The sequence below is a fragment of the Thamnophis elegans genome, chromosome 1, assembly GCF_009769535.1.
Source record: "Thamnophis elegans isolate rThaEle1 chromosome 1, rThaEle1.pri, whole genome shotgun sequence".
Taxonomy (NCBI): Eukaryota; Metazoa; Chordata; class Lepidosauria; order Squamata; family Colubridae; genus Thamnophis; species Thamnophis elegans.
In genome coordinates, this window is record NC_045541.1 from 16,921,942 (window position 1) to 16,942,854 (window position 20,913).

The window sequence follows — 20,913 nt, forward strand, 5'->3', positions numbered from 1 at the left end:
AGCTAGATCAAGCAGTGAAATTACTTTTAATTCCCAGTGTTCATAATCCTCTTTCCAAATAATAAGTTTTTGAATTTGTACATAAGCTGTTGATTTCAAGCTAGACACAAAAGTCACTTTTGAAATGAATACAAAAGCCCGACTTCTAAGACACATCAAAGTTCACAACAGTCAGACAGCCCTTCTTACACCATTGCTTTGCAATAAAATGTTAGGATAGCTTCTGAATGTCATAAAACAAAATGCAAAGCAAATATTTAACATTAATCCACCTGGCTCATACATTTTATGTAAAATGCCATTGTAATACAGTAATTCATGTTTCAATTATGTGCAACTTGTTTTTACTTTACTTCTAGATAATAAAGAATGTTTGATTCCTCCTCTAAGACAGGTGACTCAAAGCAGAAATCTAAACTAACACAAAATTTACAGTAGATATTGATACAAGAATAAAGTTGTGGAAATCACGGCTCATTCTGGATATTTGGTTTGGTTTTTAGATCGACAAAAGGAAGGGATATGCATTTGCATTCAGTATCACTACCTCGAGTTTACAGCATAAACTGCATCCATCTATAAAACTGCTTTTGTTCAAGTCTACTGTTGCCTGCAAAACATGCATGTATACTGGGACCAATATTTTCAATCATATAGCCTTTATTTTACACTTTTGTCAGTTATGTTTAATATGGAAAACAGAGCCCCATACTAGAGTGTCCCTTTATGAGTCTCCATCGTGAGCATGTTTGCTTTAAAATTCTGATCAATTTCAACACAGAGAACAGCCATTTCGATCTGTTACCATTATACAATATATATAATATACATATATATGTATCATAAACTTCAATCATTCAAGCACACTTAACTTAGATGCAGTTGTGCTTTGATCTCCTCAAGGACCCGACAGCAACATTCAACTTCATATTCTGTGGAAAATTAGCTAGTCTTCTACTTTTGAGATTTCATTACAATATCCCTGTATATTAAAGGAATCTTCTCAGTGTATTACATGAAGAGTTTATTATGAAACTGGTTAAGACTGAATCAGAAAAAAAATGGTGAAATATTTCTGCTTTAATGTTCTTTCCAGAATCACATGAGGAACCAAGAACACCCCATTTAAGAAATTTAGATAAACCAGATGAAGACAATGTTTGATTTGCTTGTTCATTCTTCTAAATCAAGTGTGTTTAATTCTTCTTCTAGTTCTTCCAAGTCCTCGCCAGTAAATAGATTTTCATCAACAGGTACAGCATCAATTACACCATTTTCTGGGTTGCCTTCCATGTCACTGTCAGGATCTAAATCACTTTGCTCTCCATTTTCAAGTCCACCCCCTGATGCTTCACTTAACTTGTTGTCTGAAAAATAAAATATTCTTATTTAAAATTCTTAAAATTAAATTTAAATTTAAAATTATTATAATTTGTGTGTGTGTGTGTGTGTGTGTCTGTCTGTCTGTCTGTGTCTGTCTTTCAGTCCCTGTTAACCTCTGACCACTGCCCAAAGTAGTCCCTGCAATTTCCTTGGCTAAATTTCGGCAATGGTTTTGCCTTATTTGCTTCCTAGGCTAAGAGATTGTGACTGGCTCAATGTCCCTAAACTGGCTGTGTGTGTAAGGCGGGATTTGAACACAAGGTCTCAGTTTCTAGGTCAGTTGCTTGATCACACAAACTTGTCTCTATTTACACATCAATCATATTTAATATCATTAAAGACTGATGTACCTGAAAAATATATCAAAGCTAAGAAATTATGAAGTAAAACTATTGAAGTATTATACTTAGAAATAAACTTTTCAGAAATCAGGAGTCTACGAGTTGATCTCCTAGACAAATGTATGTATTTCAAAAGTTGCAAAACGTTCCTTCTGAGCAGGCAGATTTAGGACTTTAGCTTTATTTTCAAGAAGAGGTTTTGACTCTTCCACTTGGAAATAACTTTATCATGTTTTTGCACACATTTTTATGTTATACGGGATAACTTAAGAAACATTTTGTAATTTTGGGGAAAAAAACCCTTGTATTTATATTTTCCCATGCATATGTTCTTAAATAGGATTGCGTATTTCAATTCCAGTTCTTTATTTTAAAATAATGCCATTTAATTGGTGTCTAAGATTGAAATCTAGAGAGACCAAGCCATCTCCAGTCTCTTTTATTCTGCAAGTAATGCTATCTAATTTATTACTGAAAGCACTATTTTCTCTCTCAAATGAGTTGCAGATAGCTGTTAAATATAACTTTGTTAGTTAACCTATGTTTTATTTTCTGTCATTTCAAATACTATTTTTTATTTTTAGTCGAACAGTTGGGAGACTACACATGTAATTTAAATAATATTTTATAGGATTATTAGTATTTACAAAGTATTCTGTTTAAAGAACTCAATTATCAAAACAAATTACAGATGCAATAGGAATCATATTTTGGGATTCACTATTAAATATAGAATAATATTCAGAATCTAAAAATTACCAACATCTTCCCCATTAGCATAAAACAGGTTCTTAAATGCCTTACCATCTTTCTCAGTGGAAGCATATGTGCTAAATCGTTCCAGACTAGCTACAGTAATTCCAGTCTCATCCACATCTTTTGGAACATAAGGATTCAAGTCGATATCATTTACACGGACAAGTTCATCAACCTGAAGTAGAAGAAACATGGTTTCCCATAATTAGGCTTTCTAATTAGTGTTTCTTCTAGCAAAAAAAAATATCAAAATTAATTATCCCTGTATTTAATAATGTTGATGTTCAATTGCCTGTGCACTGGACTACAACCTTAAAACAAGTAGTAATGGAGGAATTTAGCATGTGCATTTAACTACAGGATGCTTGAATTGTGGAGGGCTTTTTTTTCACATATACATATTGCTCTTGAAGCTGCTTTACCTCATCTTCTTCTGCCCCTTGAATATAATGGGTATCATCTGCTTCTTCATCATCTGCATCAACCAGTTCTGGACGGAACTCAAACACTTCACGCCCGCTGATCTAGCCATGGAGAAAAGGACCAACATTAAGCAGATATGTAACAATTACAGACAGATGGATTTCAAAATAACGTGCATTAATAATACTATGGCTTAATTTTGCTATATAAAAAAGAACAACATACCACCAATGCTTTACCAGCTTTAAAATCTGCTTTCCTTCTTTCCATATCTTGCTCAGCCTTATCAATTTTTTCTTGTCTTTTTCTTTTCTTCCATGCAAGAAAAGACTCTAAAGTAATTTTAGTAACATTTGATCCTAAGAGAGAACGCTGCAAGATAAAAAATGAACACTGAGTGGGATCTTAAAAGACTTCCTTTTTTCTCCTTTCTCTCTCTCTAATACATTAAAATCTAAATGCATCACAAATCTTTTCAGAGAGATGGTCTGTGAGTATATATGGTGTAAACCCCTTGAATTTCTAGCTTATTTGGAACCAAAGTCCAGACCATGTTTTTAAATTGTGGGTTCCAGAATCTACAAGGACTTGGAAATATAAAGTATAAATTAAAATTAAGGTTAAAAAACCCTCCACCTATATTAATTTCATATTATTACTATCCAATGACAAATTTATTATCATAAAGATATCCAGTTAAGATAAATGGGTGCCCCCTGGGGCAAATACTAGCATTTATTTTCATGTCTAATGTTGCAGAAATTAAAAAGCTTAATTTTTTAAAGTAAGCTAATAGAATACTGTAGCGCTATAAAACTTTCCCAATAATTAAAAAGTTACTGTAAGTTAATAATATCTTTAAATTTAACATTGTCAGCTATACTCAATTAATGGGATACTTTCATTGTCCAAATAACTGCATTCCTTCCCCTCTATTTCAGGGCAAGTGGCTGTATTACCTCTTTTTCTATTAGATCTTCTAAAGAAATTTCTTCTTCTTTTTCTTCTTTCTTTTTGTCCTTTTTCAGCACAAAACCAGGGGGAAGTGCATGGCGGTACATACAATTGTCACCTCCACCAGGACAGACCCAAAACCAGCCGTATTTATTGCTTTCAATAGCATCAAGGAAATACTTGCACACCTGCATTAAAAATTTAGCATCAAACTTTGTTTTATATTTTATATCCACAAAAGAATGCTTCTATTTCCTGGGGACAAAATGCAAACATATGAATTCGCCTGGAGCAATATTAAAGCAGCTTGAGAATGTAATATGGCAATATTTGATTTATTTGCACAGAATGAAGTGCCCACATTCATTTCCCCCCCAAGATGTAGGAGCCGAGGTGGCGCAGTGGTTAAATGCAGCACTGCAGGCTACTTCAGCTGACTGAAGTAGCAGTTCTGCAGTTCGGCTGTTCAAATCTCACCGGCTCAGGGTTGACTCAGCCTTCCATCCTTCCGAGGTGGGTAAAATGAGGACCCAGATTGTTGTTGGGGGCAATATGCTGACTCTGTAAACCGCTTAGAGAGGGCTGAAAGCCCTATGAAGCGGTATATAAGTCTAACTGCTATTGCTATGTAATTGTTTTAGTTAAAATGCTCTTATTATGTATTTGACACCAATCCCTTCAGATGATATTACTACATTTGTTATCTCATTCTCTATTCATATTAGCATTATCATAGTTACTTAGTAACTATATAATCCTGATTATATCTGAAGTCGCTCTTTATGATTGGGAAAAGGTAGTTTATACAGTACCTATATTTCCAAAATTATTCCTTTATACTGACACATGTATCATTCCTTGAAATAGGATTTGTTTTCTCTACATAAATCTCAAGCCCACCTTCATGCCTTTCATGTCTAAAATAAAATAGAAGTAGTAAAAACAAAGTTGGAATTACACCCAGAAAACATTAAATAATCTATGGCAAAATAATTATATGCCTGAGATAGTTGTTATTCTATGGAGTCCATATTTCCTTGCATTGTATTATGATCATATGCTATTACTGAAGTTAATTTGTCCAGGCTAAAACAAGCTATACTTTTGAATCGTGGAAGTTTTGAAAACCTTCCGCTATTATTACACTAGCCTTCCATAGCACACAGTGAGTATTTCAGTTCATTTTATCAGCAACTTTCTCTTCTAGATGGAGAGAATACACAATGAAATAATATGTAACTCTAAAGAAACTAGTACAAGTTCTTTAATTATGAATCAAAAATACATACGATTTGTGTTTTAGGTTTTTTCTTTTCAGCTTCCCCATGCTTCTTGTTCACTACCTCTTCCAGCTTTTTTTCATCCCAGTTATCCATTGTGTCTAGACAGAAGAGCAAAATGTTTCACGAAATGTTTTAAGAAAGCACCTTAATCACCATTAACAACCTCTCCATTACATGCCCAGTCAAAGAGAAAGATTTCATCGGTATGCTTATGAATATTTAGGATATAAGATGAACAAAAGGAAATATTAAACTTTAGGTATCAATTAGTTCATACAATGGAGCAATGTTATAAAACATAGTAAATATTTGATTTGAATACCTTAGCAAATATTCATGCTGGCATTTTAGACTGAATATGATTTAGCATTATATTAATGAACTATGCATTCAGGTAATGTCACCCAATCCCCTTTCCTAGTTGGTTGATAAAGACTTGGAATTTTTCATTGAGACAAATTGCAAATCTGCACTTTCATGCACTATGCATGAAACTGTAAAAGTCAAAATATTTGTCTAGATTTAGTTATAGCACTGAACTGTGTCTGAGTAAAACAAAAATCCAATATGTTTGATCTCCTTATATCTCCTTATAGTAAACAAAAAGCACTATCCCATGCTTAATAAGATGCACTTACAATGCTACTACACTGTTTCTGTTATTATGGAAGCCTTTATGGAAAGCATGATGAGTTGGGTTTTAAATAATTATTTATAATTTTTATTATTATTGTCCTGAAATGACAGGTAACCAAGAAATACCTTGTTAAAATGGTAGAAAACAGATCTCACAGCTACTTACAAAGCTGCATCTAAGAAAATATCTACCCCAATAAATATTATTTATATTAACTTATAGAACTGTTTTTCAGAAATAACCTACCTTTTTCAAGCTCCTCATCTCGTGCATCAATGTAGACACTTCTCTTTTCGCACTTTCTCTCTAAAGACAAGTCATGAGAGAATTTGCACTTGTCTCCTTTTGTGCACTGCCCTTGCTTGAAGAAGGCACAGACTACTGATTTTGGATCTGCTCCTGTAAATTTTACACATTGTTTACTGTATTTTTTTCACATTTAACAAACAAACCTGAAGTGCACACTAAAAAAATGTAATTTATTAAGAAAATTACCTTTACTTATTTTTTGAGCTGCAACTACAGGTTTGAAAAGCTCATTTAGTTCTTGTAATTCTTTCTTCTTATCATCTTTCTTTAATTTTTTGTCACCATCTACTTGAGCAGCCTAGTAAAGCATATCATCATTAATATACATAAGTAATGGTTGAATATTTAATTTAGTATATAATTATACTACCCATAGCCATATGGCTATAACTATAGATATAATAAAGAAGCAATCCAATCACGATATGTGCAAAGGGAAAAGAAGAAAGCCTAGTAAATATTTACTTACCTGACGTGGGTTTTGTTGACCAAATTTAACTTGGTGGGTCACTGCCTTGATAAACTTTTGTTGTTTTGCTCCTTTCTTGTTCTTTAAGCCAAATGTTTTATCCTAAATTTGAAATATTTGCATGAGTATTAGCATTACATTTTACAAAATTTATGTAAAGCAATCCAGTTTTTGAAATTTATCCCTAGTAAGAACTCTAACTAAAACCATTTTTGTTTTGTTAGAATACAATTAACATTCAAGAGTACGTCCACTTGATTAATAAAACAGCATTTTTTAATGAGAAATGCCAATCAAAACTTATTTCTTCCTTATCCATCAGTCCAATTTCTTGCAATATATATATATATATATATATATATATATATATATATATATATATATATATATATATATATATATATATATATATATATAAATATATATATATATATATATATATATATATATATATATATATATATATATATATAATATTATATATTATATATTATATATTATATATTATATATATATATACACACACACACATACACACACACACTGAGGTTTTCACGGGAGTTAGTATGTAGGTCTTTGGTTATTCGGGTTTTCTCCCGCGTAAAATTTGAAGTATCTTGGCGACGTTTCAACGAAGTCTCATTTGTCATCTTCAGGCTTGTTTGCTCGACTTGGTGTTTCCAGGAGCAATGTGAGATCTCAGCTGTTTCTTCCTTTTAACTTTTAACCTTTTAACTTTAATCAGAACACACCTCCACCCAATCAGAACACAGCCAAGCTCCCACCCAACCGGCTCAAACCCCCACTGGCAGTTAAAGGGAAGAAACCGCTGAGATCTCACATTGCTCCTGGAAGCACCAAGCCGAGCAAACAAGCCTGAAGATGACGAATGAGACTTCATCGAAACGTCGCCAAGACACTTCCAATTTTACGTGGGAGAAAACCCAAATAACCAAAGACATAGATACATACATATATACATACATACATACAAATACATATATACATATATACATATATACATACATACATACATTTTCTTCCCAGACACACTGTCTGGTGGTTGTATCCATATAAATACAGTTGGCTATTGTGTTTGGTCTTTGGTCATAAATAAAATTTGGATATTTAAAATTGGTCATTAAAATAACTGAAAGTTTTTAATTTCTCAAAGCCCTGCAGACTCAGGATTGTAATAAACATGCCTAGGTGACAATAAAACTGAAGCAAAATATTCTGCATACAAAGAAAGCTAAAAAGAAAAATGAAATAGAACTGTGCATATACCCTAAAATTCTATCAACAACAATATCAGGCTATTAAAGTAGATGATCCACTACAATGATTTATTTGAACATAATTAAGGTGGAAGCTTTTAAGCATTTTTATTTCCCTTCATATAACATAATATGCAAACAGCCTTAATATAGATCTGAATACCTCTTTGGTTTTTCTCTGCTACAGTGTTACAGTTCAACCAGTTAAATCCCACATTTTTATAGGTTAACGTATTTTTCACTCCAAATGATTCCACAAATCTTGAAACTGTCTCTAACCTTTCTTTGGCAACAACAATCAAGTTATCAATTTCTATTTTTAGCAAGATATTCAAACTTCTCAAACCCTGTTAGAAGATAGTAAGATAAATCCCTAACTTTTTTAAAAATGAGTTCAATTAATATTATATCCATAGCACTGTGTGGTCTAATTATTACTTTATCTTTGCCTTATTCTGAAGTTTATAAATTTTGCAAATATTTTGTATAATACCTTATAAAGAAATTAACAAGAGCGACAGGAGCAAAAATGATACCTTAGACTTTACTGGAGAATGATTAAAATTTAAGCAAGAGGAACACTTTCTCCCTAGCAAATTAATCTGAAATTGTACATCAGTTTTAACAAATTAGTAGCGTGATCATTTCTTTCATGTCTAGCACTGCCATCATCAAAGTAGGAAATTATTTTGTTCAGATATAAAGTGATTCAAGAGTGTTTTTTATAATATCTAAAAAACTGCAATAGTGTGTTGAGTTATTCCAAGAAAGCCTGAGTATGCCAACTGACGTAAAGCCTTACACTGCTTAAGATTTTAAATATCACAGAATCAAACCACTTTCTTCCGATGTTTTGTTCCTTTTCACAGTATTACCCTTCTTCTACTACTCTCTTAAGAGGTAATAGTCACAGCTAACCTTTTCTTTCTTGAGCCCATTAAAACTAGTCTCTTTCGAACCTTACTTAAGCTGAAACAAAGTATACATAATTGAAATAATCCTATATTCTTCCCATGCCTTCCATTCTTTTCCTCTGTAGTTTCACTGTTTCCAATTTAATTTTAAATTCTTTGAAAAATGGACTTGTGAGATATTTTATTAAGTATCATTCACTTACACAGCTCTATATAATAATATAACCAAGTCCACAGGTTGTTTTAATACCCTATATTAGTGATGGCGTACCAATGGTACGCGTGCCACAGGTGGCACACGAAGCCATTTGTTGGGGCACACGAGGCACTGCTCTGTCAGCTGGCCAGCGCGCATGCTGGCCAGCTGAGTTCACCCTTTTTTAAAGCCATTTTTCGCCCTCCCCAGGCTCCAGAGGCTTTATAAGGACCTGAGGAGGGCAAAAAGAGCCTCCCACCCCCAAGGCCTATAAGCTTCTCTGAACCTCCGGAGCGCAAAAAACCTGGCCCTACGGGCAAACCGGAAGTTCAGGAACGGACTTCCTGTTTGCTCCCAGGGTCGTTTTGACTGCTCCGGAGGCTTCAGGGAAGCCTCCTGAAGGTCCCTGAAGCCTCCAGAGGGCTTCCGGGGGGGGGGGGGGGAGGCTGTTTTCACCCTTCGCATGCTCCTATAAAGTCTCTGTAGCCTGGGGAGGGCAAAAAAAGCATGCAAAAATGGGGGGTGTCGCGCCTGTAGTGCATGCATACACACTGGGGGGTGTCACACATTGCATTATGGGTGCAGCACGCCTGCAGATGACCCCCCTGAGCTCCCCCCACTTATGGCACGCGAGCCAAAAAAGGTTCGCCATCGCTGCCCTATATTAATAACCTCAAGTCTAAAAATATTTATTACTGTATTCATTTTGGTAAACTATAATAGAATATTAGTCTTGTGGATGAACACTGATATCCTTGATTACTATTGCAGGAAATATTAACAGAATTTGTCTTTGCACAAAATCCAGTCCTATCAGTTTTACCCCGAGATTTAAGATGACATATCATCTGAGCTGTTGCACCACTAAAACTTTTTAGAGGCCCAATACATTATTCCCTCTCACAACATCATAAATTATCAGTGTAAATCATACAATAGTTCAAAATAAATTTGGCTTCATGCAATTGTTATATAAAGGCCGTCCAAAGCTTTAAAAAGATGTCTTGTTTCAAAGATTTAGGCAATATTTCCCTCGAAGCTGCTCTGCAGCCCCTTCAAGGCAAAGTGCTCCAGCACAAGGTTCTACAGGAGAAGACTGAGATAAGATTCTTCTTTCTTCACCACTCACCAAAGTGTTTCTGGGTTGAGGTGGTCTGAGTGGAACTCTGTGCACTGAGCAACAGAGCCATAAGGCCTGGAGCCCCTTAGGCACTTGCCAAATATCTTCCAGGAAAAGTTGTTTTAGTGCATGCTGTATCCTGCAGCATTGGTCCCAACTATTTATAAAGCCAATGCAAATTACTTCACAGAAATAAATTGCATTGACCCTGACAAAGAATCCCATGAACCTCCACAGTACAAATCTATTCATGGAAGGAAAACTGTTACTCCATATAGGTTTAATTATAACCAACCCCAATGTGCATTATGTTGTATATAGGTACAAAACAGAACTTTAAGCACGATACTTTAATTGATGGTGTTAATTCCTTGAAATTACATCCATGTGTTTGTAGCAGCACTCCAGCTGTGCTCAATAATTCTTCCTATTAACAGAGTTGAATTTTTTAGCCTAGGCATGTAAAAAAAAATTTAAAAAATCTTTTTCAATTTTTAACTTCTATGAAAGGATTCTCTGGGGCTTGTGAACCAGCTCTTTTCATAAATCTCTATAATTTCAGCCAGCCAATATGGAGAACCAGCGAAGCCTTGGCTCAAATATTCACTCACAAAGTTCACTGGGTGACTTTGCACCATTCCTTATCTTTCTCAGTTACACTGAGAAACCACACAGGACTGCCATTATAAGGATTAAATTATTCCCATAAACGTCATTCTTTTTAGTATCTAAAACAAAACATAAGTGGGTAATAAATCCATAATAGTAGCGGGATATAGAATGATTCTGAGAAAGCTACCTACAATTAGGAACATTTTTATACAGTCCAAAATTAATTCCAGCATCAGTTACAAAGGTGAACAGATGCCTTGGCTTCTTTACATCTATTTTTTTTTCATCATCATCCCAGGCTTCAAACTAAGACTGAGATAAAAAAACAAGGTCTCTAAAAGTTTCTTTAGCGAGTAACATATAGCCAGTTGCATTTCTCTAAATATACTGTTGCTTAAAGTTACCTACATATGCTTTTAAAATCTTAACAGGACCCACAAAAGTCTTGATGCCTAGTCAACAGGTAGTTCTCGACTTACAGCAGCTTGTTTAGTGACCTTTCAAAGTTACAACAGCATTGAAAAAAGTGACTTATGACCATTTTTCACGATTGCACTATCCTCACAGTTATGTGATCAAAACTCAGATGCTTGGCAACTGACTCATAGTTATGATGGTTGCAGTGTCCCAGAGTTATGTGATTCCCTTTTGCACCCTTCTGATAATCAAACTCAATGGGGAAGCCAGATCCACTTTAACACCCCGTGTTAGTAACTTAACTGCAGTGATTCGCTTAACAACTGTGACAAGAAAATTCGTAAAACAGGACAAGCCTCACTTAACAAATTTCTCACTGTAGCAACATACATTCTGGGCTCAACTGAGGTCGTAAGTTCATCTGCTGTGGCAGGGACCAAGAATACCATGCATTAATGTCGCATGCAAAACATTTCTATTTGTATTTTAGCCATGTTAAATTCTTATCTGCATCTATTCAGTGGCAAGAAAAGTCGTAAAATGGGGAAAAACTCACTTAACAAAATTTCTCACTTCACAATATACATTCTGGGCTCAATTATGGCTGTAAGTAAACTCTTTCTCCCCCCCCCCCCAGGGGTCCCTAAGGAAGGGGAAACACTCACAAGAAAGGGGGCGACTTCCTCTACACATTTCTCCCTCTACTAAAAGTGATCTAAACCCAAGGAGGAGCCAAGGCCCGTCGGGCCCCAACCGCCCTCCATTTATACCCCTCCAGGCGGCAAACTGGCTTGTCAGGGAGAGGATAAGTCCGTTTCCCTTTTCCCCGCCAATGCTCCTTTGCCACAGGCAGGCAGGCAGGGAGAAACAACCGGGAGCCACGCGGGAAGCCTCCCACGGTGAAGGGGCCCGAGGGACTCACCTCAATTATCTTCTCCTTCTTCTTCTGATCCGCTTTTTTATTCCCCGCTGCCGCTGCCGGGGCCGGTTTCTTCGGGGGCATTTCGGGGCGGGGGGGGGAGAGGGAGGGAGGAAAAAAAAAAGGCCCCGAGGGAAAAGCAGCCGCTCGCTTTGACTTAACGGCAAGGGAGAAGCGGAGGGGGCGACCGACGAGCGAGTGACGAAACGAGCGTGGAGGAGGGAGCCCGGCCGGAAGAAATGCCCCAGTTTTGCGACAGGCCGCCAAGTGAAGAAAAGCGGCGGAAACGCAAGACGGAAGTGCGGCTGCGCAAAGTGGAGGCGGCGGCGGCGCACCGCAGCCCCGGCGAATGTATTCATTGAATAACGCCCACAATGCATTTCGCGAGGGTAGCTCTTTGTGTATTACGTCACCGAGTTCTTTCTTCTGATTGCGAAGTCTGGTGGGGAGGGAATAGAGGGCGGGAGGCGGGATTAGGGCGAGATTGAAAGGGCGACGCGTGCCGAATCCACGCCTTCCTTTTCAAGTCCGTCTCTATACCTACGATATTCCTAGTTGGGCCCGCGGAAGGGAATCTGCTATTGCCTTCTGGATTGAGAGGTCCTCTCTCTCTCTCTGTCTCCCCCCCCCCTCTCTCAGCTTGCTTGTTTTTTTTTTTTTTTTTGCTGACGTTTTATTACCAAACTAGGTAATAACATCAGCGCTGATGATGTTACGCAGTTTGGGTAATGAAACGTCTGCAAAAAACCCACCAAGCTCATGAGGGGACCCCCTCATCTCAACCCTGAGCCACAAATAGTCTCCTTTATTGGTGTTTTCTGGATTTTTTTTTTAAAAAAACTTCTCACTCTAACCGGGAACATCTCTGATGACTATTTTTTTGTGCCCATGACATTTATTTTTATTTATTTATTTATTAAATTTGTCAATCGTTTACAAGTGTTGGAAGAAATGTCCTTCTGTGTTCCGCTCCAAGTGGGGAAAAAGACACTGGAGACACGGAGGCTGCTTGGAAAGATGGTTTTAATGGTGGACAGGACCACATGGCTTGAGCCCTGAACAGAAAAGGTGATCACATGCTTCAATGTTGGTGGAGAAGGGAAGGGAGGAAGAGAAGCTGAGACCCTAGTTTTATGCCCTCTCTGGCCTTTGATCTTGATCTTGTATTCTGATTGGTTGTCAGACTCCCATGGGGCCATGCAGGGGCAACTCTCTAGACTGCGTTTTGAATCCAGGTTTGGTTGAGTTCTCAGATACCATGTGGTGAGTTGGGTAAAGGGCCAATATTATCATGCCTTAATCCCATCCCCCTGGACCTGAAGGGGAGAACTCTTTATTATGTAAAGTCGACTAGCTCAGGCTTTAATGGCTCATTGACAGAAGGGGATGGGCAGGAAGCTGCAGGCAGCTATTCTGTCTTTTAAAACATGTTCCTTCCTTTTCACATCCAGAGAAATATTCTGCCTTTTCAATATTTCCTAGGATATTTCATTTTTTCTGGGAGAGGGCTGAGTGATAACTTCCTACAATAGGTATAAGAATAAATATGAGTCTGGATGAAATGGGTACGAATAAATGGGGACAGTAGGACAGGGACGGTGGGCATGATGGTGCACTTATGCATGTCCCTTACAGACCTCTTAGGAATGGGGTAAGGTCAATAGACAGTTTAAGGTTAAAGTAAATCCTAGTTAGGCTCGAATTTGCCTAGCTTTTTGAAATTCATCCATAAAACCTTATTAACGTGTCTACCGTATCATCCTTTCCATCCATATATCATTATGTATATGGGAGGCAGCCAAACAGATATATGCCTATATTACACCAGAGGCTTCGTGAACCTCTTTGTAAACATCTCTGTCAAGATCGCAGCAACCTAAAGAACAAGAATATTGGCCAGGTGTAGTGTGATTTGGTTGGTTTTCAAAGATAAACTCAAAAACTCGATTGAGCTGTAAACGATTTGATTTCTCATCCCATTTGTATTTCAGATTACTTCTGATTTTGGAATTCAGACAAGCTATTTATGCCAGTGGGAGGATATTTTGCCTCTACAAATTTTGAACTCTGCTCTTGACTCATTATTTGTTTCCCATTTTTGCTTAGTAAAACTGATGTAGGAGCAGGTTTGGCTTTCTGTCAAAAACTAACTGCAGCAAGCAACAAAGATTGTTTAATGATACAAGAACCCAATTCCTGTGGGCTTCAGTAAATATAATGAGTATTAGGGCTTGGCTAACACTTGCCTGCCTTCTATAGTTTCTGCTCATGCTAAGCAATCTGTCAGGCTCTGGCAGTGGTGAAATTCATTTTTTTTTACTACTGGTTCTGTGGGCTTGGCTTGATGGGTATGCCAGAGGAAGGATACTGCAAAATCTCCTTTCCCATCCCACTCAGGGGCCAGCCAGAGGTGGTATTTACTGGTTCTCCGAACTACTCAAAATATCCATTACCAGTTCTCCAGAACCTGTCAGAACCTGCTGATTTTCATCCCTGGGCTCGGGGGCCCATCATTTGGGCAATGGTAGCCTGATGGAATTGAGAAAATGGATTTTACTGGTGTCAGCTGGAATGAGATTCCTCCAGAGATTTATATACTCCAACTTGACTTTATTTGGCCGAGTCCTTAAGACCTGGCTCTTCTCAGGCTTTGGGCTAGAATAGGAGACAGACCCCCACCTCGTAGGTTATCTGAACTGTAAAGTATTGGTTCTTTTTTTGTACTTCATCTAAATTGTTTTATTTTAATTGTTTTGTATGCTAACCAGAACTATAATGGTGTTTAAATGTCAGTTTATACTGATGAAAGAAATGTCCTTCTGGATTTGGCTCCAAGTGGGGAAAAAGACACTGGAGACATGGAGGCTGCTTGGAAAGATGGTTTATTGTTGGACAGGACCACATGACTTGAGTCCTGAACAGAAAAGGTGATCACATGCTTCAATGTTGGTGGAGAAGAAGAGAAGGACTGAAGGAGGGGCTTGCTAGGCTTTTTATAACCTGTTCAGTCCCACCTCTCTGTTTCCTGTTCCTGTGTAAGAAATGTATTCTGATTGGTTGTCAGACTCCCATGGGGCCATGCAGGGGCAACTCTCTGGGCTGTGTTTGAATCCAGATTTGGTTGAGTTCTCAGATGCCATGTGGTCAGTTGAGTAAAGGGCCAATATTATCATGCCTTTACTCCCATCCCCCCTGGGGCTGCAGTGAAGAAGTCTTTATTATGTAAAAGGGACTAGCTTGGCCTTCTTAATGGCCCATTAACAGTGGGGATGGGCAGGAGGCTACAGGCAACTATTTTGTCTTTTAAAACATGTTTCTTTCTTTTCATATCCAGAGAAATTCTGCCTTTTCAATATTTCCTAGGATATTTCATTTTTCTGGGAGAGGGCTGGATGATAACTTCCCACAATACATTTAAATAAATACTTTTCTTTGAAATAGTACCGTGTTTGTCTTGTCTTCCCCCCCCCCCCAGCGCCATCTCTGTATTTAATTGATCTCTTTTTTTAAGGAAAAAAATTAGAGAGATGTATATTGACACAGTTGTTCTTCCTTATTCAAAAATGTTATTTAAGATTCTGGAATCAGAATAAGATGCAAACTACACAGTGGTGAGTTGCAGGCGGTATGCCCCGGTATGGGTGTGCCGGATCCTGCCTGGAGCACTGGGTACCGTTCCGGTACGGTGCTCTGGAGGGCCCACCTGCCCTCTCGTGCTCTTTACCTGTGCTTTAAGCTTTTGGCGCTTCCATGCACGTGCAGAGACAGGTTTTAATACCCTTCCTGTTGACCAACAGGCCTCACCTCAAGTAGGAAGATATTCCAGAGAGCAGGAGCCATGGAAGAAGTAGCTCTTCTAAGTTAGGATGGTGTGTATTTGTTTATTAAACCTTATTTTGGTGCAACTAAAATTATTACTTAAGAAGTTCAGGTAAAACATCCATGATTTTTTTTAAAAATAAGACAATATAAAATATTTTTAAAAATGGAATACAATGGTAGGTTGGTTCTCATCATTAATTGTTTTCGGAAGGTGGGATGAGTACTAAAAATAATGAGTATTAAACAAATTTTACCCATAAGGAATAACGTAATGAGTCACAAGGCAGTTGACAGCAACAAATTCTACCTTGTGGATTGGATTGGATTGGATTTATTACATTTATATGCCGCCCTTTTCCCCGAAGGGGACTCAGGGCGGCTCACAATTCAAGAGGGAAGGGGGTACAGACAGGGGATAAAAAGACGAACATAACAATACACAATTTAAAAATACACAACAGCCATACCATTCGAGGAGGGGGGGCAAAAGCTCTTTAGCCCCAGGCCTGTCGGAACAGCCAGGTTTTGCGTACCAAGCAAACAATGAATACAGGACAATTTGTGTGTGTGTGTCAAAATGCATTGCGTACCAAATTTGATGAGTTTCAAATTGAGTACCAAGGTACCACTGTATAAGTAAAAGTAGACATGAGGAAATTCCCATCGGGAAAGCCCTCTGAGATAGGACTCTGACATTCTAAAGATTCTGAATGTTAGTGCATTTGTATGAGATTCTGCATGCCTTTTAGACTATCCTCCTACTCCCCCCCCACAAAAAAAAATTCAGCACCATTTCTTCAATTATGTCACATTCTAAACATAGCTTTGAATTCCTGAATGATAATTCCTGTAGTTTCTGCTTGCAAGCCAACTAAACCTACGGAAGCAGGTTACACAACTTCCCTATTTGAATGATAGATAATTTGAATAGTAATTCCCAGGCTGAGAATGGACTTTTTGAGATAGAATTCATTCTATGTTCGTGCATACATACGTTAATTTTGAAGAGAAGAATAATAAAAAAGAAATACCCATAAGAGAGACTCATGCAACAGCTTGAAGCTACCAGGAATTGAGCTTGACTTGAGACAGACTTTACTTTTTGTATGAAATGAATGATTATGTACACATAAGCATGAAATATGTCTTTTAGATGTCCTAATGTTCACCATGGCAGTGGTAATGATAGAATATTCAGCCTACCTTCCACCTGAAATCTGACATCATATAATAATCCTGCATTGATTGATACTCCATCCTGCATTTTATTAGGCTGAAAAAACCTTATTGGAGCTGGATAGACATGTAGAAGTTTTCAAAGTTAGCAGCAGATGGCAGTCGACATCTGTTCCCAGTAGCAACACAATATCTCAGAACTTAATTTTATTTCTTTTTATTTCAAAAACCAAAGAATACACCAATTCTGAAATACTTTAACTGAAGCTTAAGTAGGTTGAATGGAAAAAGATATTTCATTTATTGAGAAATATTAGAGTCCTTGGGGAATTGATAGAATTTAGTGATATATACTAGTGGTCCCCAACCTTTTTATCGCTGCGGACCAGTCAGCCTTTGATAATTTTACCGTGGCCCGCTGAGTGCGCGCAGGGGTGGGGGGGCGTTGTTCGCGATGACACATTGATTGTGTACCTGCGCGGGGCTCTCTTCCCTGGAGCCTTTGCGCATGGCCCAGGAGCTTTTGCGCACGGCCCAGGAGCCTTTGCGCTGCAGCGATCATGTCCCCCAGCCGCTGCAGCGATCATGGCCCCCGGCCGCTGCCGATCATGGCCCCCGGCCGCTGCGCGGCCCGGTGCCAGGTACTCCACGGCCCGGCACCGGTCCGCGGACCGAGGGTTGGGGACCACTGATATATACAAAGGGACAATGCCCACTTTCACTATTGTTATTCATCCTAGCTCTTAACATTTTGAATAGAGATGTAAGACAGGATGAGATAATTCCTGGGGTGAAGATTTTTAAAAAGTATGTAACCTAAGGCCATTTGCAGATGATTTGGTTTTAATTTTGAAAAGCCCTATAGAAGAAATATAGATGTTAATGGACAAGAACAAAAAAAATTGCAGATATAAAAATATATGGAAGAACAACAACAACAAAAAAGCAATTGTTCAAAATTGCTTTCAGATTTAAAAAATAATAAAATATCTTATTTGGCTTGTTGCTCACTTGTCTTTAATGCTCAGATACAAGTCTCTGCAATTATCTTCACAAGATTTTTTTGCCATTGCCTCCTTCCTAGAGTTGAGAATAAGTGACTGGCCCAAGACTATCCACCCACTTTGTACTTAAGATGGGACTAGATTTTCTGATTTCTAGTCTGATGCCTTAACCCCTACACCAAACTGGCTCAAAATATCTGCATATTAAAATGTAATTTTACATAGTTTAAATGTAATAAGAAGTGTATGTTATTTCAAAATAAATATGTAAAGGTTTGCAATTGAATTAAGAAGTATGTTCTAAGATGGGAAAAGATAAAATTATCATTGTTGGGGAGATTTTCTGCAGTATAATGGTTGTGCTATCTAGACTGATTCTTGTTTTAAGCAATATCTGTTTTTACAAATGACAAACTTTTTAAACAATGGCAAAAGATGTATCTAGATTTATACGGCAAGAAAAAAAGCAAAAGTTAAATATAAAATTCTTCAGGATACAAACAAAAAAGGAGGATTAACATTACCCAATTTTAAATTGTACTCTGAAGCTTGCTGTTTGGTTTGAATGAAAGAATGGGGAATTCTTGACCAATAAGAGAAATTTAGAACTAGAAGGGAACGACCTGAGTTTTGAATGGCATGGTTTTTATGATATGATAAAGTTAATGTGAAGGTAAAGATTTTCCCTGTCCAGCTTTATTGGGCAGTGGTAATCTCTGTTTCTTAATCAAGGGAGCAGGCATTGTCCAAAGATACTTCCATGATCCTAGGGCCAACATGGCTAACAGAACGCTGTTATCTTTCCATGTCTTTTATAGCCGCGAACACGTGCGCTTCACGGCTACCCCATTGCCAGGCCGCTGACCGGTCAAGCAGTCGGTGTAGCGGCTCAGCTAGCGACGCCTTGTGGGGAATAAACGGGGCGTAGAAATTTAAAAGCCCCAGGAACGCCTGCAATTCCGCCCTCGAGGTGGGTACAGGTGCGTTTTTGATGGCGGCAACTTTGGAAGGAGTGGGGTGGATGCCTTGGGCATCAATGAGGAAACCCAAGAATTCTACTTTGGGAACAGCAATTTCGCATTTGCTGCGCTTTAGTTTCAGTCCTGCCTCCCTAAAACGTGTGAGAACCTCCCGCAGTATTTTCAGGAGTTCCGAGTGGCTGGGGGCTGCGACCAGGACGTCGTCGAAGTAGGGGACGACGCCTGGGAGCCCGTGGAGCAACCGCTCCATGAGGCTCTGAAACATCCCCGGGGCAACCGAAACGCCGAATTGGAGGCGGCGGCAACGGAAGGCCCCGCGATGGGTGACGATGGTCTGGGCTGTAGCCGCATCGTCGTCTACAGGAAGCTGCTGGTAGGCCTGTGCCATATCTAGCTTGGCGAAAATGCGGCCTTGCCCTAAGGAGTGGAGTAGGTGTTGCACTACGGGGACCGGATATGGATTTGCCTGCAGGGCCAAATTGATGGTCGACTTATAGTCGGCACATATTCTCACCGATCCGTCGGGTTTGACCGGGAGGACTATGGGGGTTTCCCAACGGGCGTGATCTACGGGCTCGATTACCCCTTGCTCTATAAGCTTATCAAGTTCAGCGTCTACCTTTGCTCTCAATGCGAAGGGGACCCTGCGTGCCTTCAGCCTAATGGGAGCGACCTGGGGATCGAGGCAGAGGGAAATGGGGGTGCCCTTATAACAGCCCAATTTCCCATCGAACACATCTGCGAACTCGTCTAGAACGCTATCTACGGTGAGGGGAACTACCCTGTGCACCCCCTCTATGGTGAGGCCCAAGGCGGGAAACCAATCCAACCCAAGGAGAGCGGGCAGATCGTTCCTGACTATTAGAACTGGGAGTTTCCCCTTAAAGTCTCCGTATTCCACTCGGATGTGGAATATTCCTGCCGTGGGAATCCCCTTTCCCTGGTAGTCTAGGAGGGAGACCCCGACGGGGCGCAATTTGCTCTGGGGAACCCCGGGACAAAGGCGGGAAAACAGGGCCCAAGATAGGAGAGAACGGGAAGACCCGGAGTCTACCTCCATTCGACAAAGCTGACCTTCGAGACGGACGGCGGTGCTGATTTTGCGATCGCCGGGGGGAACGCGGGAAGCCTGGTGGACCACGCAGTCGGCGCTGGAGGGCTGGTAGGTTGAGTGGCAGTCCTCAGCTCGCCTCGCAGGACGTGGCTGTTGGCGGCGTTGCGGTGCCTGGCGCTGGTCGCTGGGCTGCATGAACGATGGGGCTGGCACGAGAGCCCGGCAAACCCTGGCGAGGTGTCCTTCTCCTCGGCAGCGGCGGCAGACGGCAGAACGGAACGGGCAGGATGTGCGGCTGTGGCGGCCGCCGCATCCGCGGCAAGGTGCGTTTGAGGCTGGCTGAGCTGGCGTCGGTGGTTGCTGGTGTGGCCTCCGCTTCGGCTGCGTCCTCATTTGTCCGACGGTTTCCTCCTCCTCGTCTTCAGCAGGAGAGAGGTCGTCGACGAGGTTCGTCTGGGTGGAAGGTCCCGCGGCGGTTTGCGGGGGGGTTTTCAGCTGGAGGCGTTCGATGTCGGCCGTGGATTGTTCGGAGAGCTCCGCTGCTCGCGCGGTCTCCACGGCTTGCACCAAGGTGATTTTGTGGTTCCGGAGCATGCGGCTGCGCAAATGCGCGTCGCGGACCCCGCATACAAACTGCTCTACGAGGTTCTCCTCCAGGTCTGCAAAATCGCACTGGGCGGCCACGGTGCGCAAAGCCTCTAGAAACTGGCTGATGGATTCGTTGGGCTTCTGCACTCGGCGGCGGAAGGTGAAACGGCGTGCGATCAGAGAGGGTGAGGGAGCGTAGTGGTTCCTCAGCCTGGACATCAGCTCGTCCCACCCGAGTTTGTAGGCTGGCCTCGGGGCGGCCAGGGCTCTCGCAGAGGC

At 39.8% G+C, this 20,913-nt stretch overlaps 1 protein-coding gene across 1 annotated transcript; it reads right to left on the minus strand.

The window, feature by feature from the left end:
* On the minus strand, positions 1–12,254 carry ZC3H15 (zinc finger CCCH-type containing 15). Its single transcript, XM_032218919.1, has 10 exons — positions 12,014–12,254; positions 6,556–6,657; positions 6,273–6,384; positions 6,024–6,176; positions 5,147–5,238; positions 3,863–4,045; positions 3,129–3,275; positions 2,903–3,004; positions 2,529–2,655; positions 1–1,367 (listed from the first exon to the last, which is right to left on the minus strand). Exons 1-10 carry the CDS (start codon positions 12,092–12,094, stop codon positions 1,174–1,176), a joined length of 1,293 nt encoding a protein of 430 aa, XP_032074810.1. The 5' UTR covers positions 12,095–12,254; the 3' UTR covers positions 1–1,173.
* Between the last annotated feature and the right edge of the window lie 8,659 nt (positions 12,255–20,913).